The sequence below is a fragment of the Salmo salar genome, chromosome ssa13 (assembly GCF_905237065.1).
Source record: "Salmo salar chromosome ssa13, Ssal_v3.1, whole genome shotgun sequence".
In the NCBI taxonomy this organism is placed as follows: Eukaryota; Metazoa; Chordata; class Actinopteri; order Salmoniformes; family Salmonidae; genus Salmo; species Salmo salar.
In genome coordinates, this window is record NC_059454.1 from 81784715 (window position 1) to 81809190 (window position 24476).

Consider the following 24476-nt stretch of genomic DNA (forward strand, 5'->3'; position numbering starts at 1 on the left):
AAAATCCGGAGGCCCATTGTCGTGCCATTCATCCGCCGCCATCACCTCATGTTTCAGCATGATAATGCACTGCGCCATGTAGCAAGGATCTGCACACAATTACAGGAAGCTGAAAATGTCCCAGTTCTTCCATGGCCTGCATACTCACCAGACATGTCACCAATTGAGCATGTTTGGGATGCTCTGGATCGACAAGTACAACAGTGAATTCCAGTTCCCACCAATATCTAACAACTTCGCATAGCCTTTGGAGAGGAGTGGGACAACATTCCACAGGCCACAATCAACAGCCTGATCAACTCTATGCGAAGGAGAGGTCGCACTGCGTGAGGCAAATGGTGGTCACACCAGATACTGACTGGTTTAATGATCCATTTCCCTACCTTTTTTTTAAGTATCTGTGACCAACAGATGCATATCTGTATTCCCAGTCATGTGAAATCCATAGATTAGGGCCGAATTAATTTATTTCAATCGATTGATTGCCTTATATGAACTGTAACTCAGTAAAATCTTTGAAATTGTTGCATGCTGCTTTATTTTTGTTCAGTATAATTAAAAGGATTATTAACGCTAATCAAGGTAACATACAGTTGAAGTCGGAAGTTTACATACACCTCAGTCAAATACATTTAAACTCAGTTTTTTACAACTCCTGACATTTGATCCTAGTAAAAATTCCCTGTCTTAGGTCAGTTAGGATCACCACTTTATTTTAAGAAAGTGAAATGTCAGAAGAAAGTAGAGAGAATTATTTATTTCAGATTTTATTTCTTTCATCACATTCCCAGTGGGTCAGACGTTTACATTCACTCAATTGGAATTTCGTAGCATTGCTTTTAAATTGTTTAACTTGGGTCAAACGTTTCAGATAGCCTTCCATAAGCTTCCCACAATAAGTTGGGTGCATTTTGGCCCATTCCTCCTGACAGAGCTGGTGTAACTGAGTCAGGTTTGTAGGCCTCCTTACTCACACACGCATTTTCAGTTCTGCCCACAAATGTTCTATAGGATTGAGGTCAGGGCTTTGTGATAGCCACTCCAACACCTTGACTTGCACTTTTCGCACCAAAGTACGTTCATCTCTAGGAGACAGAACGCGTCTCCTTCCTGAGCGGTATGATGGCTGCGTGGTCCCATGGTGTTTATACTTGCGTACTATTGTTTGCACAGATGAACATGGTACCTTCAGGCGTTTGGAAATTGCTCCCAAGGATGAACCAGACTTGTGGAGGTCTACAATTTCATTCTGAGGTCTTGGCTGATTTCTTTTGATTTTCCATGATGTCAAGCAAAGAGGCACTGGGTGTGAAGGTAGGTCTTGAAATACAATCACAGGTACACCTCCAATAGACTCAAATTATGTCAATTAGCCTATCAGCAGATTCTAAAGCCATGACATCATTTTCTGGAAATTTCCAAGCTGCTTAAAGGCACAGTCAAGTTAGTGTATGTAAACATCTGACCCACTGGAATTGTGATACAGTGAATTATAAATGAAATAATCTGTCTGTAAACAATTGTTGGAAAAATGACTTGTGTCACGCACAAAGTAGATGTCCTAACCGACTTGCCATAACTATAGTTTGTTAACAAGACATTTGTGGAGAGGTTGAAAAATGAGTTTTCATGACTCCAACCTAAGTGTTTGTAAACTTCCGACTTCAACTGTATATCACACCAAATTAACCATCCCATTCAGATCTATTGCGCTCAGTCTTTACTGTAAGCCATATAAACAACGTGCATAGCTGTCTAACAACCAGTACAGTATGTTGTTCAGACATTCTACCCACATGATAGTAGAGTTTATCTCCTTTATCTTATCCTGTATTCTCTTATAATGTTAACTTACCTCCCTTTTCCTCATTCCCACCCACACCCACAACCCCAGCCCCACTCTCCTCCCCCTATCTGTTCAGTCACTGTTCAGTTACATTCAAGGAATTCCTCAAAGTTGAGCACGCCTTACTTCATCGAGTGAAAGCTACCTCCTGGGGTTCCAACTAAGCTCACTTTCTGTGTGAGTCGATATCTGAGGAGTGGATACAGAACACACCACTAAACCTCAGCTTCATCTACAGAGTAAGTGACCAACTGTACTGTTCTGTAATACTGCTTTTAACTGTGATCCACTAACTCTACTAGCTGTAATTCAGACACTGTAATCTAATGTACTGTGCAGTGTGTAGAGATTGTGTGAGAGAACAGGTTGCTGTGTGCAGCATAGAGTTGAAGTCGGAAGTTTACGTACACTTAGGTTGGAGTCATTAGAACTTGTTTTTCAACCACTCCACAAATGTCTTGTTAACAAACTATAGTTTTGGCATGTAGGTTAGGACATCTACTTTGTGCATGACAAGTCATTTTTTCCAGCAATTGTTTACAGAGAGATTATTTAACTTATAATTCACTGTATCACAATTCCAGAAGCTTACATACACTAACTTGACTGTGCCTTTTAACAGCTTGGAAAATTCCAGAAAATTATGTCATGACTTTAGAAGCTTCTGATAGGCTAATTGATATCAATTGAGTCAATTGGAGGTGTACCTGTGGATGTATTTCAAGGGCTACCTTCAAACTCAGTGCCTCTTTGCTTGACATCATGGAAAAATCAAAAGAAATCAGCCAAGACCGCAGAAAAAAAATTGTAGACCTCCACAAGTCTGGTTCATCCTTGGGAGCAATTTCCAAATGCCTGAAAGTACCACGTTCATCTGTACAAACAATAGTACGCAAGTATATACACCATGGGATCACTCAGCCGTCATACCGCTCAGGAAGGAGACGCGTTCTGTCTCCTAGAGATAAACGTACTTTGGTGCGAAAAGTGCAATTCAATCCCAGAACAACAGCAAAGGACCTTGTGAAGTTGCTGGAGGAAACGGGTACAAAAGTATCTATATCCACAGAAAAATTAGTCCTATATCGACATAACCTGAAAGACCGCTCAGCAAGGAAGAAGCCACTGCTCCAAAACCGCAATTAAAAAAGCCAGACTATGGTTTGCAACTGCACATGGGGACAAAGACTGTACTTTTTGGAGAAACGTCCTTTGGTCTGATGAAACAAAAATAGAACTGTTTGGCCATAATGACTATCGTTATGTTTGGAGGGAAATGGGGGAGGCTTGCAAGCCGAAGAACACCATCCCAACCGTGAAGCACGGGGGTGGCAGCATCATGTTGTGGGGGTGCTTTGCTGCAGGAGGGACTGGTGCACTTCACAAAATAGATGGCATTATGTGGATATAATGAAGCAACATCTCAAGACATCAGTCAAGAAGTTAAAGCTTGGTGGAAAATGGGTCTTCCAAATGGACAATGACCCCAAGCACACTTCCAGTTGTGGCAAAATGGCTTAAGGACAACAAAGTCAAGGTATTGGAGTGGCTATCCCAAAGCCCTGACCTCAATCCTACAGAACATTTGTGGGCAGAACTGAAAAAGCGTGTGTGAGTAAGTTACACCAGCTCAGTCAGGAGGAATGGGCCAAAATACACCCAACTTATTGTGGGAAGCTTGTGGAAGGCTACCCGAAACGTTTGACCCAAGTTAAACAATTTAAAGGCAATGCTACCAAATACTAATTGAGTGTATGTAAACTTCTGACCCACTGGGAATGTGATGAAAGAAATAAAAGCTGAAATAAATAATTCTCTCTGCTATTATTCTGACATTTCACATTCTTAAAATAAAGTGGTGATCCTAACTGACCTAAGACAGGGAATTTGTACTAGGATTAAATGTCAGGAATTGTGAAAAACTGAGTTTAAATGTATTTGGTACAGTGTTTGTTTTTGTTGACATTCCACAACTGATTGGTGGTTGTCTCCTGCCCATCTTATCTCTGTTGACTGCAGCCACACCAACTCCCATGTTACACAAACATGCTTGGGGGGAAAAACGTGGAAAAACACCACACAAAAACTAATGCCTTCAGAAAGTATTCATACCATTTGACTCCACATTCTGTTATGTTACAGCCTCAATTCAAAATTGATTTTTTTTCTCTCACCCATCTACACATACCCCATAATGACAAAGTGAAAACATGTTTTTTTTGTTTTTTTGCAAATGTATTGAAAATGAAATGGAGAAATATCTAATTTACATACGTATTCACACTTCAAAGTCAATACTTTGTCGAAGCACCTTTGTCATCATAGGGATTGTGTGTAGGCCAGTGACAAAAATGTTTTTTATACATTTTAAATTCAGGCTGTAACACAACAAAATGTGGAAAAAGTCAAGGGGTGTGAATACTTTCTGAAGACACTGTCTATTGCAGCATCTTACTGCTTTACAGTAAGAACACACAGTAAGTATATACTGCATGTGGAAATGCTTCTCTAAGGTGTGTTCTAGTGGCCAGTGCCATGCAACCTCTCTTCTGTGTGGTCTTCAGATCAGATTTATATCTGCTATTAGTGCATTGTTTAGTGAGATCTGGTGCATAATGTGCACAGTAATTCACTAAACTGTTGTAAAACGCAGAGGTAAAGTTAATCTTAAAGTCATGATCTCTCCAGCATGTCACCACAACTTGGGATTCTTTATGGGATGTAATGGAGCAATGCTCACTGACTTTCACATTCACTTTGTAATAAGAAATGGTGGACAACTTGAACCCAGGCATATCCCCCTAAATTTTCCTCCCTACATCTGTCTCTGTTGGTCTCAATTTGTCGATCTGTCTGTCCCCATTCTCTGTCTCTTTCTCTCTTAATCTCTCTCTTTCTCTCTCTCTCAACATTATGATGTGAATGAAGATCGTTTCTCTTCAAACTGAATATAAACTCAGAGCACTGCATCTCAATATGATTTAAATGAATAGCACATCTCCTCTACCTGATTTTAACAATGGCAGTAGATACAGAACACCAGCAGAGATAGAAGTAAGTATAAGTGTTATTGGAGTCCAAATTATATAGAGACAAAGTGAATATAAAGATTGAAGATACAAAGTAAACAGAGTACAAGGAAAAGAACTTGACTGGAAATCTTGTGACATTTATAGATTTTCTACTTCCTGGGTTGGATCACTGAGTCAGACAGGTATGATGGCCAGCGACCTCCAGATGAACTCTGAACAATTGAGGTCGAAGCCTCCCGCCAGATGCAGGAGCCCCTTCAACAGCATCAAGGTAGGCTGCGTCACCTCAAAACTACATATAACATTTCCACTTGCAACTAGCGCCAAATGTCAATTACATACCAGTAGTAGCAAAGGAATAGAAATCTATGAGAGTGGCATACTTTTTAGAACGCCACGCAATACTGCTGATTAGCATAATAGCATTTTACCGTCCGGCTGTTGCTGTTGTGTGTACAATTTCCAAAATTATTGGTTCTCGCTTATTACATTTTACTCCCAGTGGTGTAAAGTACCTCTTAAGGATCCGACCCTTTTTTTCAATTTTCGCCTAAAATGACATACCCAAATCTAACTGCCTTTAGCTCAGGACCTAAAGCAAGGATATGGATATTCTTGAAACCATTTGAAAGGAAAAATTTTGCAGTTTGTGGAAATGTGAAATTAATGTATAACACATTCGATCTGGTAAAAGATAATACAAAGAAAAAAACATACGTATTATTCCAGCCCAGGCTCAATTTAGATTTCGGCCACTAGATGGCAGCAGTGTATGTGCAAAGTTTCAGACTGATCCAATGAACCATTGCATTTATGTTCAAATGTTGTACCAAGACTGCCCAAATGTACCTAATTGGTTTATTAATACATTTTCAAGTTCATAACTATGCACTCTCCTCAAACAATAGCATTGTATTCTTTCACTGTTATAGCTACTGTAAATTGGACAGTGCAGTTAGATTAACAATAATTTAGGCTTTCTACGAATATCAGATATGTCCATGTCCTGTGAAATGTTCTTGTTACTTATAACCTCATGCTAATCGCATTAGCCTATGTTAGCTCAACCGTCCGGCGTGGGACCCACACTTTCCTTTAGAAAGGTTAAGTAAAAATACTTCGAAGTAATACTTAAGTCATTTTTTGGAGTATTTGTACTTTGCTATTCATATTTTTGACTACTTTTACTTTTACTCATTCCTAAAGAAGATAATGTACTTTTTACTCCATACATTTTCCCTGACACCCAAAAGTACTCATTATATTTCGATTGCTCAGGCAGGACAGCAATATGGTCCCATTGATGCATGAATCAAAATAACACATTGTAATCCTTACTGCCTCTGATCTGGCGGACTCACTAAACACAGATATTTAATTTGTAAATTATTGATGTGTGGGAGTGTGCCCCTGTCTGTCTGTAAATTAAAAAAACAAGAAAATTGTGGCGTCTGGTTTGCTGAATATAAGGAATTTGATGCATAGCGTTTACTTTTTACTTTTACTCAGGTATGACAACTGAGTACCTTTTCTACCCCTGTACTTAAGTACATTTTAAACCAGATACTTTTAGACTTTTCCTCAAGTAATATTTTACTGGGTGACTTTCACTTTTACTTGAGTCATTTTCTATTAAGGTATCTTTACTTTTGCTCAAGTATGACAATTTAGTATTTTTTCCACAACTGGTTACTCCTGTCTCTCACCTCTCACATCATTACTCCCAACTCTCAGTGAGTGTCAGTGTTCGAGAGCATCAAATCTGTGATGTGTTGTGAGTAAATTGACTGATCTACAAATAATAATTAGTAGTTATTTATGATTCAAGCTGATTTGTAGATCATCTGCAATGTCGAAAAAGCCCAATTGATGTATTGGTCTGCTTTGTGTGTTGTGTTGTGTTGTCGCAGAACTGAGACAAATACCGGGAAGTGAGGTCAAAGGGCAAATCTATGTCTAGAGACTGCTGTTCAGGAGTCCAGAAGATTTAGACTTGGATTCTGTGATGTTAGGGTCACAGAGACAGCTAGCGTGCTAACATTAAGGAGTTTAACCTACATTAATTGACAGGATATCCTCATGTTGTGGACTGGAGCCCAAAAATCTAAGGTCCATCGTCAGAGAGGAAAGGGAGCAAATCTTCCTTGTTTTGCAATCTGAAATGTAGTTTATTTCTTAATGTAGTGAAAACTTTGATGTGTGTCCTGTAGCCTACTGTGATGTTCCTCTCCAGCCCCAGGAGGGGTTGTGTTTCCTGTTGTTTTCAGCACATCCTTGTAGTGTTCCCATGAGTTAGAAACACATAAACTTGGTTCTGTATGTGTCTTTTAACTACATGAGTCTACTTCCTTGTGAATTCACTTGTAAAACTGTATCTTCAGGAGAATTAAGATAAGAAACTTGGCAAATAAAGAATTACTTTAAAAAGATTAGGGTTAGGCAGTTTGTATTACATGTAACACATTATGTTCTGGGAGTGAAAATCCTCATTAAGTTACTCATAGGCCTACAGAGTGGCCATTCTAAAGAGAGAAAACCAGACCCTCTTTAGCCCTCCAGGTAACTACAGTAGCATTATGTTTTGTTACATTACATAATCTCTTTACATAAAGGTGTCATACGTGAAACATGACGTGGTTCCACATAAAGTTCTCCTGAATATTTGAATCAGACTTTTGAGCTTTCTATAGACCATTGATCAGATCTGTTATATTAATTATGAATGATTTATACTACACGTATCTATAGTCTGTCAGCCTCTCTCCCCACTAGTTCTTCGTGCTATGCCATGGTATGCTCCAGCTGGCCCAACTGTTGGTGTCTGGGTATCTGAAGAGCTCCATCTCCACTATAGAGAGACGCTACGGCTTCTCCAGCCAGAAGTCTGGCATCCTGGCCTCATTCAATGAGGTGAGCCTGCCATGCAACCCACCACTCTACTGAGCTGGTTCAGATTTGTTCCAAATTCATTGGGTTAAGATTATTATTTTCAGAAGATGTACTTTAAATGTTCACATGTGAGAGGGTGCACGTGAGTGTGATAAGGTATGTGTGTGTGTGTGTGGACGTGTTTAACTATTCTTGTGGGGACCAGAAGTCGCCCCAAGAATAGTAAATAAAACATTTTTGGACCAACTGGGGACATTTTGTTAGTCCCCACGAGGTCAATTGCTTTTTCTAGGGGTTTAGGGTTAAGGTTATTTTCACTTCCGAGCTGGCCATGATAAGAGACAATACTGTGCAGCTGTATTCATCGCCCTGGCCAAGGCTTTCAACTCTGTCAATCACCATATTCTTATCGGCAGACTCAACAGCCTTGGTTTCTCAAATGACTGCCTCACCTGGTTCACCAACTACTTCTCAGACAGAGTTCAGTGCATCAAATCGGAGGGCCTGTTGTCTGGACCTCTGGCAGTCTCTATGGGGGTGCCACAGGGTTCAATTCTCGGGCAGACTCTTTTCTCTGTATACATCAATGATGTCGCTCTTGCTGCTGGTGATTCTCTGATCCACCTCTACGCAGACAACACCATTCTGTATACTTCTGGCCCTTCTTTGGACACCATGTTAACTAACCTCCAGACGAGCTTCAATGCCATACAACTCTCCTTCCATGGCCTCCAACTGCTCTTAAATGCAAGTAAAACTAAATGCATGCTTTTCAACCGATTACTGCCCACACGTCCAGCCAGCATCACTACTCTGGACGGTTCTGACTTAGAATATGTGGACAACTACAAATACCTAGGTGTCTGGTTAGACTGTAAACTCTCCTTCCAGACACATTAAGCATCTCCAATCCAAAATTAAATCTAGAATCGGCTTCCTATTTCGCAACAAAGCATCCTTCACTCATGCTGCCAAACATGCCCTCGTAAAACTGACTATCCTACCAATCCTTGACTTCGGCGATGTCATTTACAAATAGACTCCAGCACTCTACTCAGCAAATTGGATGCAGTCTATCCCAGTGCCATCCATTTTGTCACCAAAGCCCCATATACTGCCCACCACTGCGACCAGTATGCTCTCATATTTGTCGCCAAACCCACTGGCTCCAGGTCATCTATAAGTCTTTGCTAGGTAAAGCCCCGCCTTATCTCAGCTCACTGGTCACCATAGCAGCACCCAACCGTAGCACACGCTCCAGCAGGTATATTCAACTGCTCACCCCCAAAGCCAATTCCTCATTTGGCTGCCGTTCCTTCCAGTTCTCTACTGCCAATGACTGGAACAAATTGCAAAAATCACTGAAGGTGGAGACTCATATCTCCCTCTCTAACTTTAAGCACCAGCTGTCAGAGCAGCTCATAGATCACTGCACCTGTACATAGCCCATCTGTAAATAGCCCATCCAACTACCTCATCCCCATACTGTTATTTTTATTGTTTGCTCCTTTGCAGCCCAGTATCTCTGCTTGCACATTCATCTTCTGCACATCCCTCCAGTGTTTAATTGCTAAATTGAAATTATTTCGCCTCTATGGCCTATTTATTGCCTTACCTGCCTTATCTTACCTCATTTGCACACACTGTATATGGAATTTTCTATTGTGTTATTGACTGTATGTTTGTTTATTCCATGTGTAAATCTGTGTTGTTGTTTGTCACATTGCTTTGCTTTATCTTGGCCAGGTTGCAGTTGTAAATCTGAACTTGTTCACAACTGGCCTACCTGGTTAAATAAAGGTGAAATAATAACATTTTTAAAAAAGTTAGGTTTTTTCGGTTAAGGTTAGGGTTAAGATTAAGGTTAGGTTAAGAGTACGGTTTAGGGTTATGGAAAATAGGATTTTGAATGGGACTGAATTTTGTGTCCCCACAAGGTTAGCTGTACAAGACTGTGTGTGTGTGTGTGTGTGTGTGCGTGTGTGTAGGTGGGGAACACGGTCCTGATAGTGTTTGTCAGTTTCTTTGGTAGCCGTGTTCACCGACCGCGGTTCATCGGTGGAGGGGCACTGGTGGCCAGTCTGGCTGCTTTGATGATGGCCCTGCCTCATTTCATCAGTGGCCCCTACGAGTACACAGTCCACATCAGCCGTAAGTCACACACACACAAATGCAGACACGTACACACATTCAAATACACGCACACACGAACACACATTTGTTTGAATCTCAAAACAAAAATAGTTATCACCTAACTTCTAACTCCTTCCTACCTCTACCTTTGTTCCATAGAATCCAAGGATGACAACTCTGGCCTCTGCCAATTAGAGAGCTCCTTCCAAACACCCTTGTCCAATCACAGCTGCACACAGCAGGAGAGTCATGCTCAGCAGGGCGTATTCCCGCTCCTGCTCCTAGGACAGCTACTCCTGGGAATCGGCGGCGTTCCCATCCAACCCTTCGGAATCTCCTACATTGATGACTATGCCAGCAAGAGAAACTCTCCCTTCTACCTCGGTACGATCACTGGGAATGATTGGGAAACACAGAAAATTATTGGAATACTGGGAATACACATTCTGATGCAGGTCTTTTGGGCCAAAATGGCGTTTTTTTTAAAACTACAAATCAATAGATTATTGTTGTTTTTTAAGAGGGAGCGTTCCACCATACTTCTGTAACGTTCCTGCAACTTTTGCCTGCACTCTATAACCTCCATTACTGGGAATACTTGCAGGGACATTAGAGGGAGTGTGAGATGAGACATTTCACACATAACCCTGGTGTAGAAGGTGAAAAAAATAGCAATGAAACAAAAGTGAATGTATTGTATCCACTCATTGTTTGCAGCTCTCAAGGCTGTGTCGTGTTTAGTCTAAAAACAATGAGCAGACTTTCATTTTCTTTTCATCAACTTAAGTATGATCTGGGGAGAAGCAAATCATGAGCAATCACACTTTATTTTCTGTTTAAACTTTATTTTCTGTTTAACTGTATTGCCCCACAACAGGAGTGTTATGTCTGACTGTGGTTCCCCCCTGTAGGTATTCTCCTGGCTGTCACGTCTATCGGTCCTGCATTTGGTTTCATGATGGGCTCCTTCATGCTGAGTTTTTATGTCGACATCGACAAGATGTCCAAAGGTTAGCACACGCACTCGCTCACTCACGCACGCACGCACGCACGCACGCACGCACGCACGCACGCACGCACGCACACACACACACACACACACACACACACACACACACACACACACACACACACACACACACACACACACACACACATAGAACTAATATGGAAGTTATATACGGTGCCTTCGGAAAGTATGCAGACCCCTTGACTTTTTCCACATTTGTTACGTTACAGCCTCATTCTAAAATGGATGTAAAAAAATCCTCATCAATCTACACACAGTAGCCCATAATGATAAAGTGAAAACCGTTTTTTAAACATTTTTGCAAATGTATTAAAAATAAAAAACAGAAATACCTTATTTACATAAGTATTCAGACCCTTTGCAATGAGACTCAAAATTGAGCTCATGTGCATCCTGTTTCCATTGATCATCCTTGAGATGTTTCTACAACTTGATTGGAGTTCACCTGTGGTAAATTAAATTGATTGGACATGATTTGGAAGGCACACACCTGGCACACACCTGTCTATATAAGGTCCCACAGTTGACATGAGGTTGAAGGAATTGTCCGTAGAGCTCAGAGACAGGATTGTGTTGAGACATAGATCTGGGGAAGGGTACCAAAAAATCTATGAAGCATTGAAGATGCCCAAGAACACAGTGGCCTCCATCATTCTTAAATGGAATAAGTTTGGAACCAGCAAGACTCTTCTTAGAGCTGGCCGCCCGGCCAAACTGAGCAATCAGGGGAGAAGGGCCTTGGTCAGGGAGATGACCAAGAACCTGATGGTCACGCTGACAGAGCTCTAGAGTTCCTCTGTGGAGTTGGGACCTCCCAGAAGGCCTTTATGGTAGAGTGGCCAGACTGAAGCCACTCCTCAGTAAAAGGCACATGACAGCCCGCTTGGAGTTTGCCAAAAGGCACCTAAAGACTCACAGACCATGAGAAACAAGATTATTTGGTCTGATGAAACCAAGATTGAACTCTTTGGCCTGAATGCCAAGCGTCACGTCTGGAGGAAACCTGACACCATCCCTATGGTGAAGCATGGTGGTAGCATCATGCTGTGGGGATATTTTTCAGCGACAGGGACTGGGAGACTAGTCAGGATCGAGGATCGAACACAGAAAAGTACAGAGAGATCCTTGATGAAAACCTGCTCCAGAGCACTCAGAACCTCTGACTGGTAGGAAGGTTCACCTTCCAACAGGACAACAACCCTAAGCACACAGCCAAGACAACGCAGGAGTGGCTTTGGGACAAGTCTCTGAATGTCCTTGAGTGGCCCAGCCAGAGGCCAGACTTGAACAATTGAACATCTCTGGAGAGACGTGAAAATAGCTCTGCAGCGACGCTCCCCAGAAGAATGGAAGAAACTCCCCAAATACAGGTGTGCCAAGCTTGTAGCATCATACCCAAGAAGACTTGTTTTTTTTTAAATACATTTGTTTTTCCTTTGTCATTATGGGCTATTGTATGTAGATTGAAGAAAAAAAACTATTTAATCCTTTTTAGAATAAGGCTGTAATGCAACAAAATGTGGAAAAAATCAAGGGATCTGAATACTTTCCGAAGGCACTGCATATAATGAATAACTTAACTTATTTACTTCTGTACAACAGTGCATGATATGAGATTAATTTCTATGAGAGAAATCCACTTTACTCCCTTTCTGGAGTAAAATAGGTTCTTAACTGGAATTTGGGTTCCTATAGCCAGTGAGACCTCATTCAACAGAACACTTAACTGATAGCAGTTTACAGGAAAAAATCACTCTCTTTCACTGGGAGAAGCTCCACATTCATTTTCAATGACTGAAAGTGAAAGACTGTGATTTCTTCCTGTAAACGGCTATCAGTTTGACGGAGATTCAATGTTCTGTTGCATGATACCAAGGGGAAAAAAAACTTTCTCTTAACACTGTCAAAAATTGCTCAAAATGTTATAACATGTTGAAACCAGGAACTGTGCTCAGGGTACATTTCTATACATACAGTGCATTTGATTCAATTTATTATTTAATTTAATAGTATCATCGAATATTTTTATTTTATTATTGATATTGTACTTTACCACTAGTACAGTAACATGTCTCTCTCCTGTCTGCAGATGAGATAGGTCTGGAGAGAGGGGACCCTCGCTGGGTGGGAGCCTGGTGGTTGGGCTTTGTCGTGGCAGCCTCCTTCCTCTTTCTCACCTCCCTGCCCTACCTCTTCTTCCCCCAACAGATGCCAAAAGAGGTGATTGTATACCAGCTGAGTCACAGTCATGACATATATTTATGATTTATTGACTCTAACGAAAGTTGCACAATCTTCTCTCATAGAAAATATGTGGTTCAGAGCAAGTGAGAGTGGTGTGTTTTGACCTTGTTGAATAAGGTCTTGGCTCATATCCATCATTCTGAAATGTTGTTTTATCAGATTTTGGTTCATGTTTCTCTAATCAGTCATCCAGCACAAAGAAGAATATTCGTGCCAGGTCTTGCTCAATAGTGAAAGAGGCTGTATATCACATTAACATGCCAGAGCATAACTGGGCGTGCACACACACACACAAACACAAACACAGACACACAGTCTCTCTCTCTCTCTGTCTCTTGAATGCTGGAGCTTTAAAAGCTCTAAAGCTTGGCGTGTAACTTGAGTGCACTGCATTGCACCATACTTAGAATATGTGGACAACTACAAATACCTAGGTGTCTCCAATGCACAATTAAATCTAGAATCGGCTTCCTATTTCGTAAAACAAAGCATCCTTCACTCATGCTGCCAAACATACCCTCGTAAAACTGACTATCCTACCGATCCTTGACTTCGGGGATGTCATTTACAAAATAGCCTCCAACACTCTACTCAGCAAATTGGATGCAGTCTATCAGAGTGCCATCTGTTTTGTCACCAAAGCCCCATATACTACCCACCACTGCGACCTGTATGCTCTCGTTTGCTGGCCCTCGCTTCATATTCATCGCCAAACCCACTGGCTCCAGGTCATCTATAAGTCTTTGCTAGGTAAAGCCCTGCCTTATCTCAGCTCACTGGTCACCATAGCAGCACCCACCTGTAGCACACGCTCCAGCAAGTATATTTCACTGGTCACCCCCAAAGCCAATTCCTCCTTCAGCCGCCTTTCCTTCCAGTTCTCTGCTGCCAATGACTGGAACGAACAGCAAAAATCACTGAAGCTGGAGACTCATATCTCCCCCACTAGCTTTAAGCATCAGCTGTCAGAGCAGCTCACAGATCACTGCACCTGTACGTAGCCCATCTGTAAATAGCCCATCCAACTACCGCTTCCCCATACTTTTATTATTATTATTATTTTGCTCCTTTGCACCCCAGTATCTCTACTTGCACACTCATCTTCTGCACATCTATCACTCCAGTGTTTAATTGCTAAATTGTAATTATTTCTCCACTATGGCCTATTTATTGCCTTACCTCCATTATCCTACCTCATTTGCACACACTGGTGTATAGACTTTTTCTATTGTATTATTGACTGTATGTTTGTTTATTCCATGTGTAACTCTGTGTTGTTTGTGTTGCACTGCTTGCTTTATCTTGGCCAGGTCGCAGTTGTAAATTAAAACTTTTTCTCAACTAGCCTACCTCGTTAAATAAAGGTGAAATAAAAAATAAAAAATACACTTTACATTTGATAATTTTGCAATCAGACAAACTATCTCTTTGCCACATCGTGTGACCCAGGTCTCTTCAAAGTCTATTAGAGAGAGTTAATGCAATACAGGCAGGATTACATGTTTACTGTACCGTATTCACACTCAAATCTGCTTTAACACGAGTAAAGAGCATCATTGTGGTTCTTCCTCTCCCCTGGTTAGGAAGCTGCAGGCGATGCCAAAGAACCCAGAGGCGAGGAGGAAAAGAAACCACTGCCAGACCCCATCCAGGAACTCACCCTCACACAGTTCCTCAAAAGTTAGACTCTTTTATAAGACCACATCCGTCTGTTTCCTTTCCATTTCCCTTCATTGTGTCTGTGGGTGACTACATGGCGTTGAGGGTGACGGTCACTGATGTCATGATACTGATAGTATATGAAAAGTAGTTGTGGTGGTCTCTCTCTTCCTCTATTGCTTCTCATCCCTTGGTAAATATGGTCTGAAGCAGTTAGGTCATCGACTTCGCTCGCCTCTTCCTTCTCCCCCTCGTCTCCCTCTCTTTCCCCTCCCCTTCTCTCTCCCAGGTTTCCCCCGTATTGCCCTGCGGACCCTGCAGAACCCCATCTACCTGTTGGTGGTGCTGGCACAGGTCCACCTGGCAGCTATGATAGCGGGCCTTGCCACCTTCATGGCCAAGTTCATAGAGCGCCAGTTCACCCAGACCGCCTCCTTCTCCAACATGATGATCGGTGAGAGACACCATTCATTATCTCTGTGGAACATCCTGGTTTAGGTTAAGGTTAGGGTTTGTCTAAAAAAATTTAATAGAAATAGAACCAATGGACCAAATGAAAATTCCACTCCATGGAGAGTGATTGCTTCAGTCAAATCTGCACACCTCAAGTATTTGACACCTGTGTTTGACATATACACAGTACTAGCTAGAATAATTATGCTTCAACTCTCCAATGGTCTATGGAAAGCACAGAGCGCATAGAAAACTACCACATAAACACTTTTAACCCCCTAAGGTCGATGTCCGTGCCCCGTGGAAATCTAATTAGCATAGTAAAAAAATCCCCATAAAAATCTGTCAGATTAATGATCAACTGGAGGTAATCATTCACAGATGCTGTCCAGACGATAAAGACTCCATTGTATGTGCAGAGCACAGCCAATCAAACCCCTGCCACCCATGTTTATAGCCTTGGAATACAGTGTGTTCTCTTTGATGAACAGGGTCAAATCTGGATGGGGTTTACTTGCCCTTTACCCTAGTGTTGTAGCCAGTTCTTTGGCGGGGTGCAGAATCTCCAGTGTTAGCACCTGAAGCTGCCAATATATCAACATTTTCCATGACAACCAAATAAGGCTAACCATTTTTAGGAGGGGGTTAACAGAGCTAGTCCGGGGGGAACCACCCTGCCTAAGTAAGGGGAAACACTGGTTGTGTTCCAGGTTGCCTTTCTCAAAGTCGGGATGCGCACATCTCAGTGTTTTATGTCTCCGGAACCATATTTACATAGCTATCTTTTGAGACTGCAATTAACATTATCTGGAACGTGCCTACTGCTTTATTCTGAGTGACCCTTACTCTTTGATCTTTGTGTGCCTGTAGGTGGGGTGAACATCCCTCTGGCGGTGCTGGGCATCGTGCTGGGCGGGGCTCTGATGAGGAGGCTGAGTATCTCTACTAGAGGCTCCGCCCTCATGTGCACGTCAGCCATCTTGATGTGTATACTCACCGCTCTGCCTCTCCTCCTCCTCGGCTGCTCTACACAGAGGGTCACTGGCGTCTACCCCACCAAGTAGGTTGCCGTCTCAAAAGGTTACCCTCACCTCGCCACCCTCCTTAAAACAACACTTAAGCCATAAGCTGCCATATTGTACCAGGCACCATTTCTCTTACATCTTCTTCTGTTCTCAGACAGAACAGGTCTTTGGAGTGTAGCTCTAGGTGCTCCTGTCCAACTGAGGCCTTTAACCCAGTGTGTGGCTCAGACGGGGTGGAGTTCAGATCGCCCTGTCATGCAGGCTGCTTGACCAAAGTGCTGGACGATAACACCAGCAAAATCCTGGTAAACCACTACACCTGCCTATCCATAAATGGGCCAAATCCTAACTTCTCCTGGCCAACCATTCCCATTCAACGACTCCTAACTTCTCCTGGACAACCATTCCCATTCAATGAATCCTAACTTCTCCTGGCCAACCATTCCCATTCAATGAATCCTAACTTCTCCTGGCCAACCATTCCCATTCAACGAATCCTAACTTCTCCTGGCCAACCATTCCCATTCAATGAATCCTAACTTCTCCTGGCCAACCATTCCCATTCAACGAATCCTAACTTCTCCTGGCCAACCATTCCCATTCAACAAATCCTAACTTCTCCTGGCCAACCATTCCCATTCAATGAATCTTCCATATATTATATTTGCACATGAGCTTAAAAAAGAAAGCAGAGAGAAAATGAAATCATATAAGATGCAGAATGACTGAAGAAACCCTAGATGATGGGTTTCAAGGTAGTAGACATGTCAGACAGACTCTAAAGGGGCCTCACTTCTGCTTTACTGTCACAGCCCGATGCCTACTGCATGGAAAACTGAGTTTAAAGCCAGACTCAGCATTCTTGAACCAACACACACACACACACACTTACACACATGCAGGCACACACACACCACCACCACCACCACCACCACACAAAGCCTGGGAGAAGAATATTAGTTTTGCTTGAAGCCAGAGAGACTGTTTCTTGACAATGTCTTTTCAATGTCTTTGTGAGATTCTCATTCATACCTACTAATGCCAACAGTTACTACCAGATGCAATGGTGTGGGTCTGCTTGGCCTGTGGTTAACGTCATGTGACTCTCTCTGTCTCTCTGACAGAAATACACCGACTGTGGCTGCATAGGGGTCAGCGGATCCTATGGTTATGCGTTGCCAGGGACATGCGGTAGCGACTGTAAACACCTCCTCCTGCCCTTCATGGTTCTCTCTGCTCTCACCTGCTTCATTGCATCATTCTCACAGACCCCATCCTACATGATGATACTGAGGTAGAACATTCACACACCTTTCACACACAGGCCTAACATGATATTAACATACTGAACACACACACCAATGAAAGAGAGAGAGGGAGAGAGAGAGAGCATCTGTAAATCAAAGTCACGTACACAGATTTGCAGATGTTATTGCAGGTGCAGCGAAATGTTTGTTTCAAGCTCCCGTGCCTAGAAAACAATACGCACATAATCCAAAAGTGAAAAGAAATGAAGAAATATCAGAACGAGCAATGTCAGAGCAGGAAGATAAATATATATAATGGTGTGTATAGACAGAAGGGACAGTATATGAGTAGAAATGGTGTGTACAGCAGTAGTTATATAGGTTGAGCAATGACTAAAATACAGTATATACATATAAAGTCGGTAAAACACTATGTAAACATTATTAAAGTGACCAGTGTTCAATGATTATATGTACATAGGGCTGCAGTCTCTAAGGTGCATGCAACAATGATTTCAAGATAAAGTAAAGCACGTTGGTGTGTGTGTGTGTGTGTGTGTGTGTGTGTGTGTGTGTGTGTGTGTGTGTGTGTGTGTGTGTGTGTGTGTGTGTGTGTGTGTGTGTGTGTGTGTGTGTGTGTGAGAGAGAGATGGTTTACTGCATCCGTTCAGCTGTTGTGATACACTCCGATTTAAACGCTGTTCCATCCAGCTGGTCAGTAGCTTCTTCACACCAGCACTGATTCTGTTACCCCTCACCCATCCTTTCACTCTCCGTCCCCTCTACCCTCTCCATCAATTTTTCCTTCTCTCTCCCACTCTCCTCTACAGGACAGTGAGACCAGAGGATAAGTCTTTTGCTGTGGGGGTTCAGTACATGCTCTTCAGAGTGCTGGGTGAGTTACAGTGTTACAGCCTGAATTTCAAATTGATTCAATTTAGATTTTGTGTCACTGGCCTACACACAATACCCCATAATGTCAAAGTGGAATTATGTTTTTAGAAATTGTTACACATCAATAAAAAATGAAAAGCTGAAAATGTTTTGAATCAATAAGTATTCAATCAATTTGTTATGGCAAGCCTAAATAAGTTCAGGAGTAACAAGTCACATAATGCTTAACAAGTAGTCACAAAATAAATTGCATGGGCTCACACTGTGTGCATTAATCGTGTTTAAAATTATTTTTGAATGACTACCTAATCTCTGTACTCCACACATACAATTATCTGTAAGGTTCCTCAGTTGAGAAGTGAATTTCAAACACCGATTCAACCACAAAGACCAGGGAGGTTTTCCAATGCCCACAAAGAAGGGCACCTATTGGTATCGGTAAAAATGTTTTTAAAAAGCTGACACAATGAATATCCCTTTGAGCATGGTGATGTTACACTATGGATGGTGTATCAATACACCAAGTCACAACAAAGATATAGTTGCCGGAGAGGAAAGAAACCGTTCAGGGATTTCGCCATGAGGCCAATGTTTACTTTAAAACAGTTAAGAGTTTAATGGCTGTGACAGGAAACAACTGAGGATGGATCAACAACATTGTAGTTACTTCACAATACTAACTTAAATGACAGAGTGAAAAGAAGTAAGCCTGTACATTATGAAAAATATTCCAAAACATGAATCCTGTTTGCAATAAGGCACTAAAGTAAAACTGCCAAAAATGAACTTCATGTCCTGAATGCAAAGCGTTATGTTTTGGGCAAATCCAACACAACACATCACTGGTTCAGCCTGCTTTCCAACAGGCACTGGGAGACAAATTCACCTTTCAGCAGGACAACAACCTAAAACACAAGGCCAAATACAGTAAATACTGCACTGGAGTTGCTTACCAACACAACATTGAATGAGTGGCCTAGTTACAGTTTTGGCTTTAAAATCTATGGCAAGACTTGAAAATGGCTGTCTAGCAATAATCAACAACCAACTTGACAGAGCTTGAAGAATTAAGACATTTATAATGAGAAAATATTGTACAATCCAAGTGTGCAAAGCTCTTACACTTACCCAGAAAGAGTCACAGCTGTAATCACTGCAAAATGTGATTCTGACATGTACATATTGACTCAGGGGTATGAATACTTATGTAATCAAGACATTTTAGTGTTTATTTTCATACTTTTTTTAATTATTTTTTTTACATATGTTCATATTTTTCTTCTACTTTGACATCACAGAGTATTTTGTGTAGATATATTACAATTAAATCCATTTTAATCCCACCTTTAACACAATAAAATGTGGAAAAGTCAAAGGGTGTGAATACTATCTGAAGACACTGTATATCAGCATTCCACAGACAGCCACACTCACCTCTTTCCCCTTGATTCCAAGAAATGTAGATAAATGACCTACAGTGATCGACTTTTCTGCTCGAGTAGACATCCATAATTTTAACAGCAAACATCTGGGAAACTGCCTTTTAAATATTTAACCCTGAATTTGACTCTGTTCGTCCTGTTAGGTGACATTAAAGGTACAGTAGAGTCAGCAATATGGCGTAGATGCACAAAGCAAACAGCATAGTGGGTCAATTTCCACAACAACTAAGAGCATTGGAGCGCGATGCCAAACTTCTCTGCTGTTTTGGTCCCGTGGCTACCACGTTGTAAAAGTGTGAAGCGAACTTGTGAGCATGCACAGATACTGTCTTGCATCTCACTCATCACAATATCTGCGTTGCTGCTCATGCAATGTCATTTAGCTGACTCTACCTTTAAGCAGGACCATGTACACTATGGAAGTAAGACTCTACAGGGATAATTAACATAAACACTGCCACTCAAGAATAATAACCTCACAGGCACTCATCCAAATGTCTGTTTACACAGTGTGTGCATGCATGTCTGTGTGCGTGCGTGCATGGATGTGTGTTTATAATTCTGTGTATGTGTGTCTCCAGCGTTCCTGCCAGCCCCAGTCCTGTATGGCACTGCCATAGACACCACCTGTATCATCTGGGGGAAGAAGTGTGGGAGGAACACATCCTGTCACTACTACAACATGGACCTCTTCAGACAGAGGCAAGTGCCAACAGATATGTCAGCCATGTCAGCCATACTAGAAAGTATTTGAGATGTGCTTGATTTAGCATAGAGCAGTTACAGACCATTTTACCAGGCAAACTAAATCAAACACAGTTCAAGTATTTAAAAGTATTTCCAATACTGTATTTATTAGACCCAGGCCTGTTATAGAGTATACAGTATGTCTGATATTCCCACCTCTCTTCTGTGTGCAGGTTCCTGGGTCTGCAGGCATTCTTTGTCACTGGAGCGTTTGTCTGCTTCCTGCTCTCCCTCCTGGTCCTGAAACATAGGGCAGGAAAACAAGGCCAGCAGGCAGGACAGGGATACACTATGATTGACAGAGAGCAGAGTCCAGACAAGAACACTGCCTCCAAAGAATTACAGAGTATGGCAGCATGAGAGAGGCCTAATAGAGAAGGAGAAAAAGAAAGAAAGAAAGAAAGAAAGAAAGAAAGAAAGAAAGAAAGAAAGAAAGAAAGAAAGAAAGAAAGAAAGAAAGAAAGAAAGAAAGAAAGAAAGAAAGAAAGAACTGAATTGCGAGCTGAATAGAAAGTCTATTTCTATCCCCCAGAGGGTCATGATGAAGACTACAGAAATGAGAGCTGCTCCTTAGAATTCTCTCTCATTGAGAGTCCATCCCTTACTGTGTGTGTCCTCCATTTTGTCCATGGGAGGACTTGTTACTTTCTCTTCCTTTTCCCTGTTGGCCAATGAGCAGTGCTTCGAAAGTGTTGGGGAAGCTACTCTGAAAATATAGGTTACCAAGCTAGCAATTACTTCACACTGGAAGAAGTTAAGCTACACAAAAGCTACCCTTTAAAAAAAATATATATAGTTTTATTAAACTAAAGTTACTTTGAAAAAGGAGTTCACTACATTAAAAATACTTAGTGAAAATTAATAAAAATAAAAATTACATCAAATGTCAGACTACCAATTGCAATAAAGCATCACTTTGGGGTATCAACAGAATGTGTAATTAAGCCTATTAAACACAAAAACTATGTATCAAGTGAGAATTAAGTCATGTGTGGCTCAATTGGCAGAGCATGGTGCTTGCAATGCCAGGGTTGGGGGTCTGATTCCCATGGGGGACCAGTACGAAAATGAATCCATTCTGAGTAAGCGCGTCTGCTAAATGAATTAGGCAGGTGTGATGCAGAAAAAGGAAATTATTGACTACATCACCCATTTTATTTTTGCAAAAAAGTAGGGTGGAGTTCCAGTAGTTAACTACACTCCTACATGGCAAAAAGTAATTAGGTGTGCAACTCCAGATTTCTTACATACTCATATTATTATTATTTGATTTCTTTAGCCCGTTCGAACTTAAACGATTTAACACGAAACCAACTTCCAAATGCCCAGACTGAGCCAACTGGGGTTGCTTGAGAAAAATATTTTTTATAACATTTATACTTTTTGAACCATATCAATATTTAAATGAGCTCCCAATGGATTTCAATGGGAAAAAGGGTCATAGATTTGAATTGTAATAAAAATTAAAAAATGGAGATTCTAGACCAATCTCTACTAAGCTATTAACTCCAAACCAACATTGAAATGTTCAGACTGGCCCAACTTAGATTTATTGTCAAAGGATTTTCTTATACTATGTATACTTTTTTAACTATAACGATCTTAAATGTCCATAAATGAACATGAGTTTAAATGAGAACCATAGGAATACAGGGGTAGCTTATCAAAATGGACCAGTTCCTTGGCCAGTTAAGCTACAAGACCAACTTTAAAACATTCAGGCTATACCTACTTCAAATTCTTTAAAAGCTTTATTAACTATAACTACATGAATGTGTCCCACATTTGCATGAATTAACTCACCAACAGTAACTCTTAGACCATTCAAACTAGAGACACCAAAACAACTGTCACATGTTCAGGCTATCCTATACCTTTCTAGTTACCTACTAAAAATACTACCATATTTTCATTTAGTTCAAGTAACACTAAGCTACTGCAAAATGTATTTCAATTACTGCTTGAACTACATAGTTCCCTACTCCCAAAACTGTGCTTAGAGAAAGTACACTATTACTGTGCCCAAACTGACTGTAATAATGTGCACAGCAAGTGCTGTATCTGAGCCATGGCACATTTACTATAGCATGTCAATATCTGGGACCAGTCTGAGTGGTTCCCTATCCACTGAAACAAGGTCAGACCTTTTTCTATACCTCTTATGGTTAAGGTTAGGACTTGGGGAGGATAAGCTGCTATAAGCTGATCCTAGACCTCTAGAGGGTCATCTCTACCTACAGGAGACACCTGATCTATGAACTGTAGATCAGTGCTATCAGACCAGAGAGCATTAGATAACCAAACTTACCAAGCCAATGTTCTTCAGATGTTGTTTTTTTATACCATTTTTATATACCATATATTTTTCTGATTTAAAAAAAAATAAATATTTTTGTCCTTTGTAAACAATATAAAGTGGTGAACGTATACTTTCAAAGAAAACTATCATTATAGATTGAGGAAGCGACTTACATATATACAACTCCAATAATATACAGTGGGGGAAAAAAGTATTTGATCCCCTGCTGATTTTGTACGTTTGCCCACTTACAAAGAAATGATCAGTCTATAATTTTCATAGTAGGTTTATCTGAACAGTGAGAGACAGAATAACAACAAAAAAATCCAGAAAAACGCATGTCAAAAATGTTATAAAATGATTTGCATTTTAATGAGGGAAATTAGTATTTGACCCCTCTGCAAAACATGAGTTAGTACTTGGTGGCAAAACCTTTGTTGGCAATCACAGAGGTCGGACGTTTCTTGTAGTTGGCCACCAGGTTTGCACACATCTCAGGAGGGATTTTGTCCCACTCCTCTTTGCAGATCTTCTCCAAGTCATTAAGGTTTCGAGGCTGACGTTTGGCAACTCGAACCTTCAGCTCCATCCACAGATTTTCTATGGGATTAAGGTCTGGAGACTGGCTAGGCCACTCCAGGACCTTAATGTGCTTCTTCTTGAGCCACTCCTTTGTTGCCTTGGCCGTGTGTTTTGGGTCATTGTCATGCTGGAATACCCATCCACGACCCATTTTCAATGCCCTGGCTGAGGGAAGGAGGTTCTCACCCAAGATTTGACGGTACATGGCCCCGTCCATCGTCCCTTTGATGCGGTGAAGTTGTCCTGTCCCCTTAGCAGAAAAACACCCCCAAAGCATAATGTTTCCACCTCCATGTTTGACAGTGGAGATGGTGTTCTTGGGGTCATAGGCAGCATTCCTCATCCTCCAAACACAGCGAGTTGAGTTGATGCCAAAGAGCTCCATTATGGTCTCATCTGACCACAACACTTTCACCAGTTGTCCTCTGAGTCATTCAGATGTTCATTTGCAAACTTCAGACGGGCATGTATATGTATTCTTGAGCAGGGGGACCTTGCGGGTGCTGCAGGATTTCAGTCCTTCACGGCGTAGTGTGTTACCAATTGTTTTCTTGGTGACTATGGTCCCAGCTGCCTTGAGATCATTGACAAGATCCTCCCGGGTAGTTCTGTGCTGATTCCTCACCGTTCTCATGATCATTGCAACTCCACGAGGTGAGATCTTGCATGGAGCCCCAGGCCGAGGGATATTGACAGTTATTTTGTGTTTCTTCCAGTTGCGAATAATCGCACCAAATGTTGTCACCTTCTCACCAAGCTGCTTGGCGATGGTCTTGTAGCCCATTCCAGCCTTGTGTAGGTCTACAATCTTGTCCCTGACATCCTTGGAGAGCTCTTTGGTCTTGGCCATGGTGGAGAGTTTGGAATCTGATTGATTGATTGCTTCTGTTTACAGGTGTCTTTTTTACAGGTAACAAGCTGCGGTTAGGAGCACTCCCTTTAAGAGTGTGCTCC

The 24476-nt window shown here is 41.4% G+C and overlaps 1 protein-coding gene across 2 annotated transcripts; it reads left to right on the forward strand.

The window, feature by feature from the left end:
* Positions 1-1860: 1860 nt before the first annotated feature.
* LOC106567903 (solute carrier organic anion transporter family member 2B1) lies at positions 1861-23052 on the forward strand. Of its 2 annotated transcripts, XM_014137781.2 has the most exons (15): positions 1861-2085; positions 5023-5149; positions 7651-7788; positions 9756-9918; positions 10060-10284; positions 10812-10910; positions 13020-13150; positions 14758-14854; positions 15123-15287; positions 16157-16346; positions 16466-16616; positions 17436-17605; positions 18389-18453; positions 20476-20596; positions 20815-23052. In XM_014137781.2, the coding sequence occupies exons 2-15, from the start codon at positions 5063-5065 to the stop codon at positions 20999-21001; spliced, it is 1989 nt and encodes a 662-aa protein (XP_013993256.1). In that variant the 5' UTR covers positions 1861-2085; positions 5023-5062; the 3' UTR covers positions 21002-23052. The 2 variants fall into 2 exon arrangements, with proteins under 2 accessions (XP_013993256.1, XP_045548212.1); XM_045692256.1 differs by lacking the exon at positions 7651-7788.
* Positions 23053-24476: the final 1424 nt, after the last annotated feature.

What these genes read in the sequence shown, in the direction of transcription:
- LOC106567903 (XM_014137781.2), top strand. Translation starts at nt 5,063, where the DNA reads ATGATGGCCAGCGACCTCCAGATGAACTCTGAACAATTGAGGTCGAAG. An exon ending in CTTCTCCAACATGATGATCG is followed by an intron (nt 15,288 to 16,156) that starts GTGAGAGACACC and finishes GTGTGCCTGTAG; the next exon opens with GTGGGGTGAACATCCCTCTG. An exon ending in TCCTACATGATGATACTGAG is followed by an intron (nt 17,606 to 18,388) that starts GTAGAACATTCA and finishes TCTCCTCTACAG; the next exon opens with GACAGTGAGACCAGAGGATA.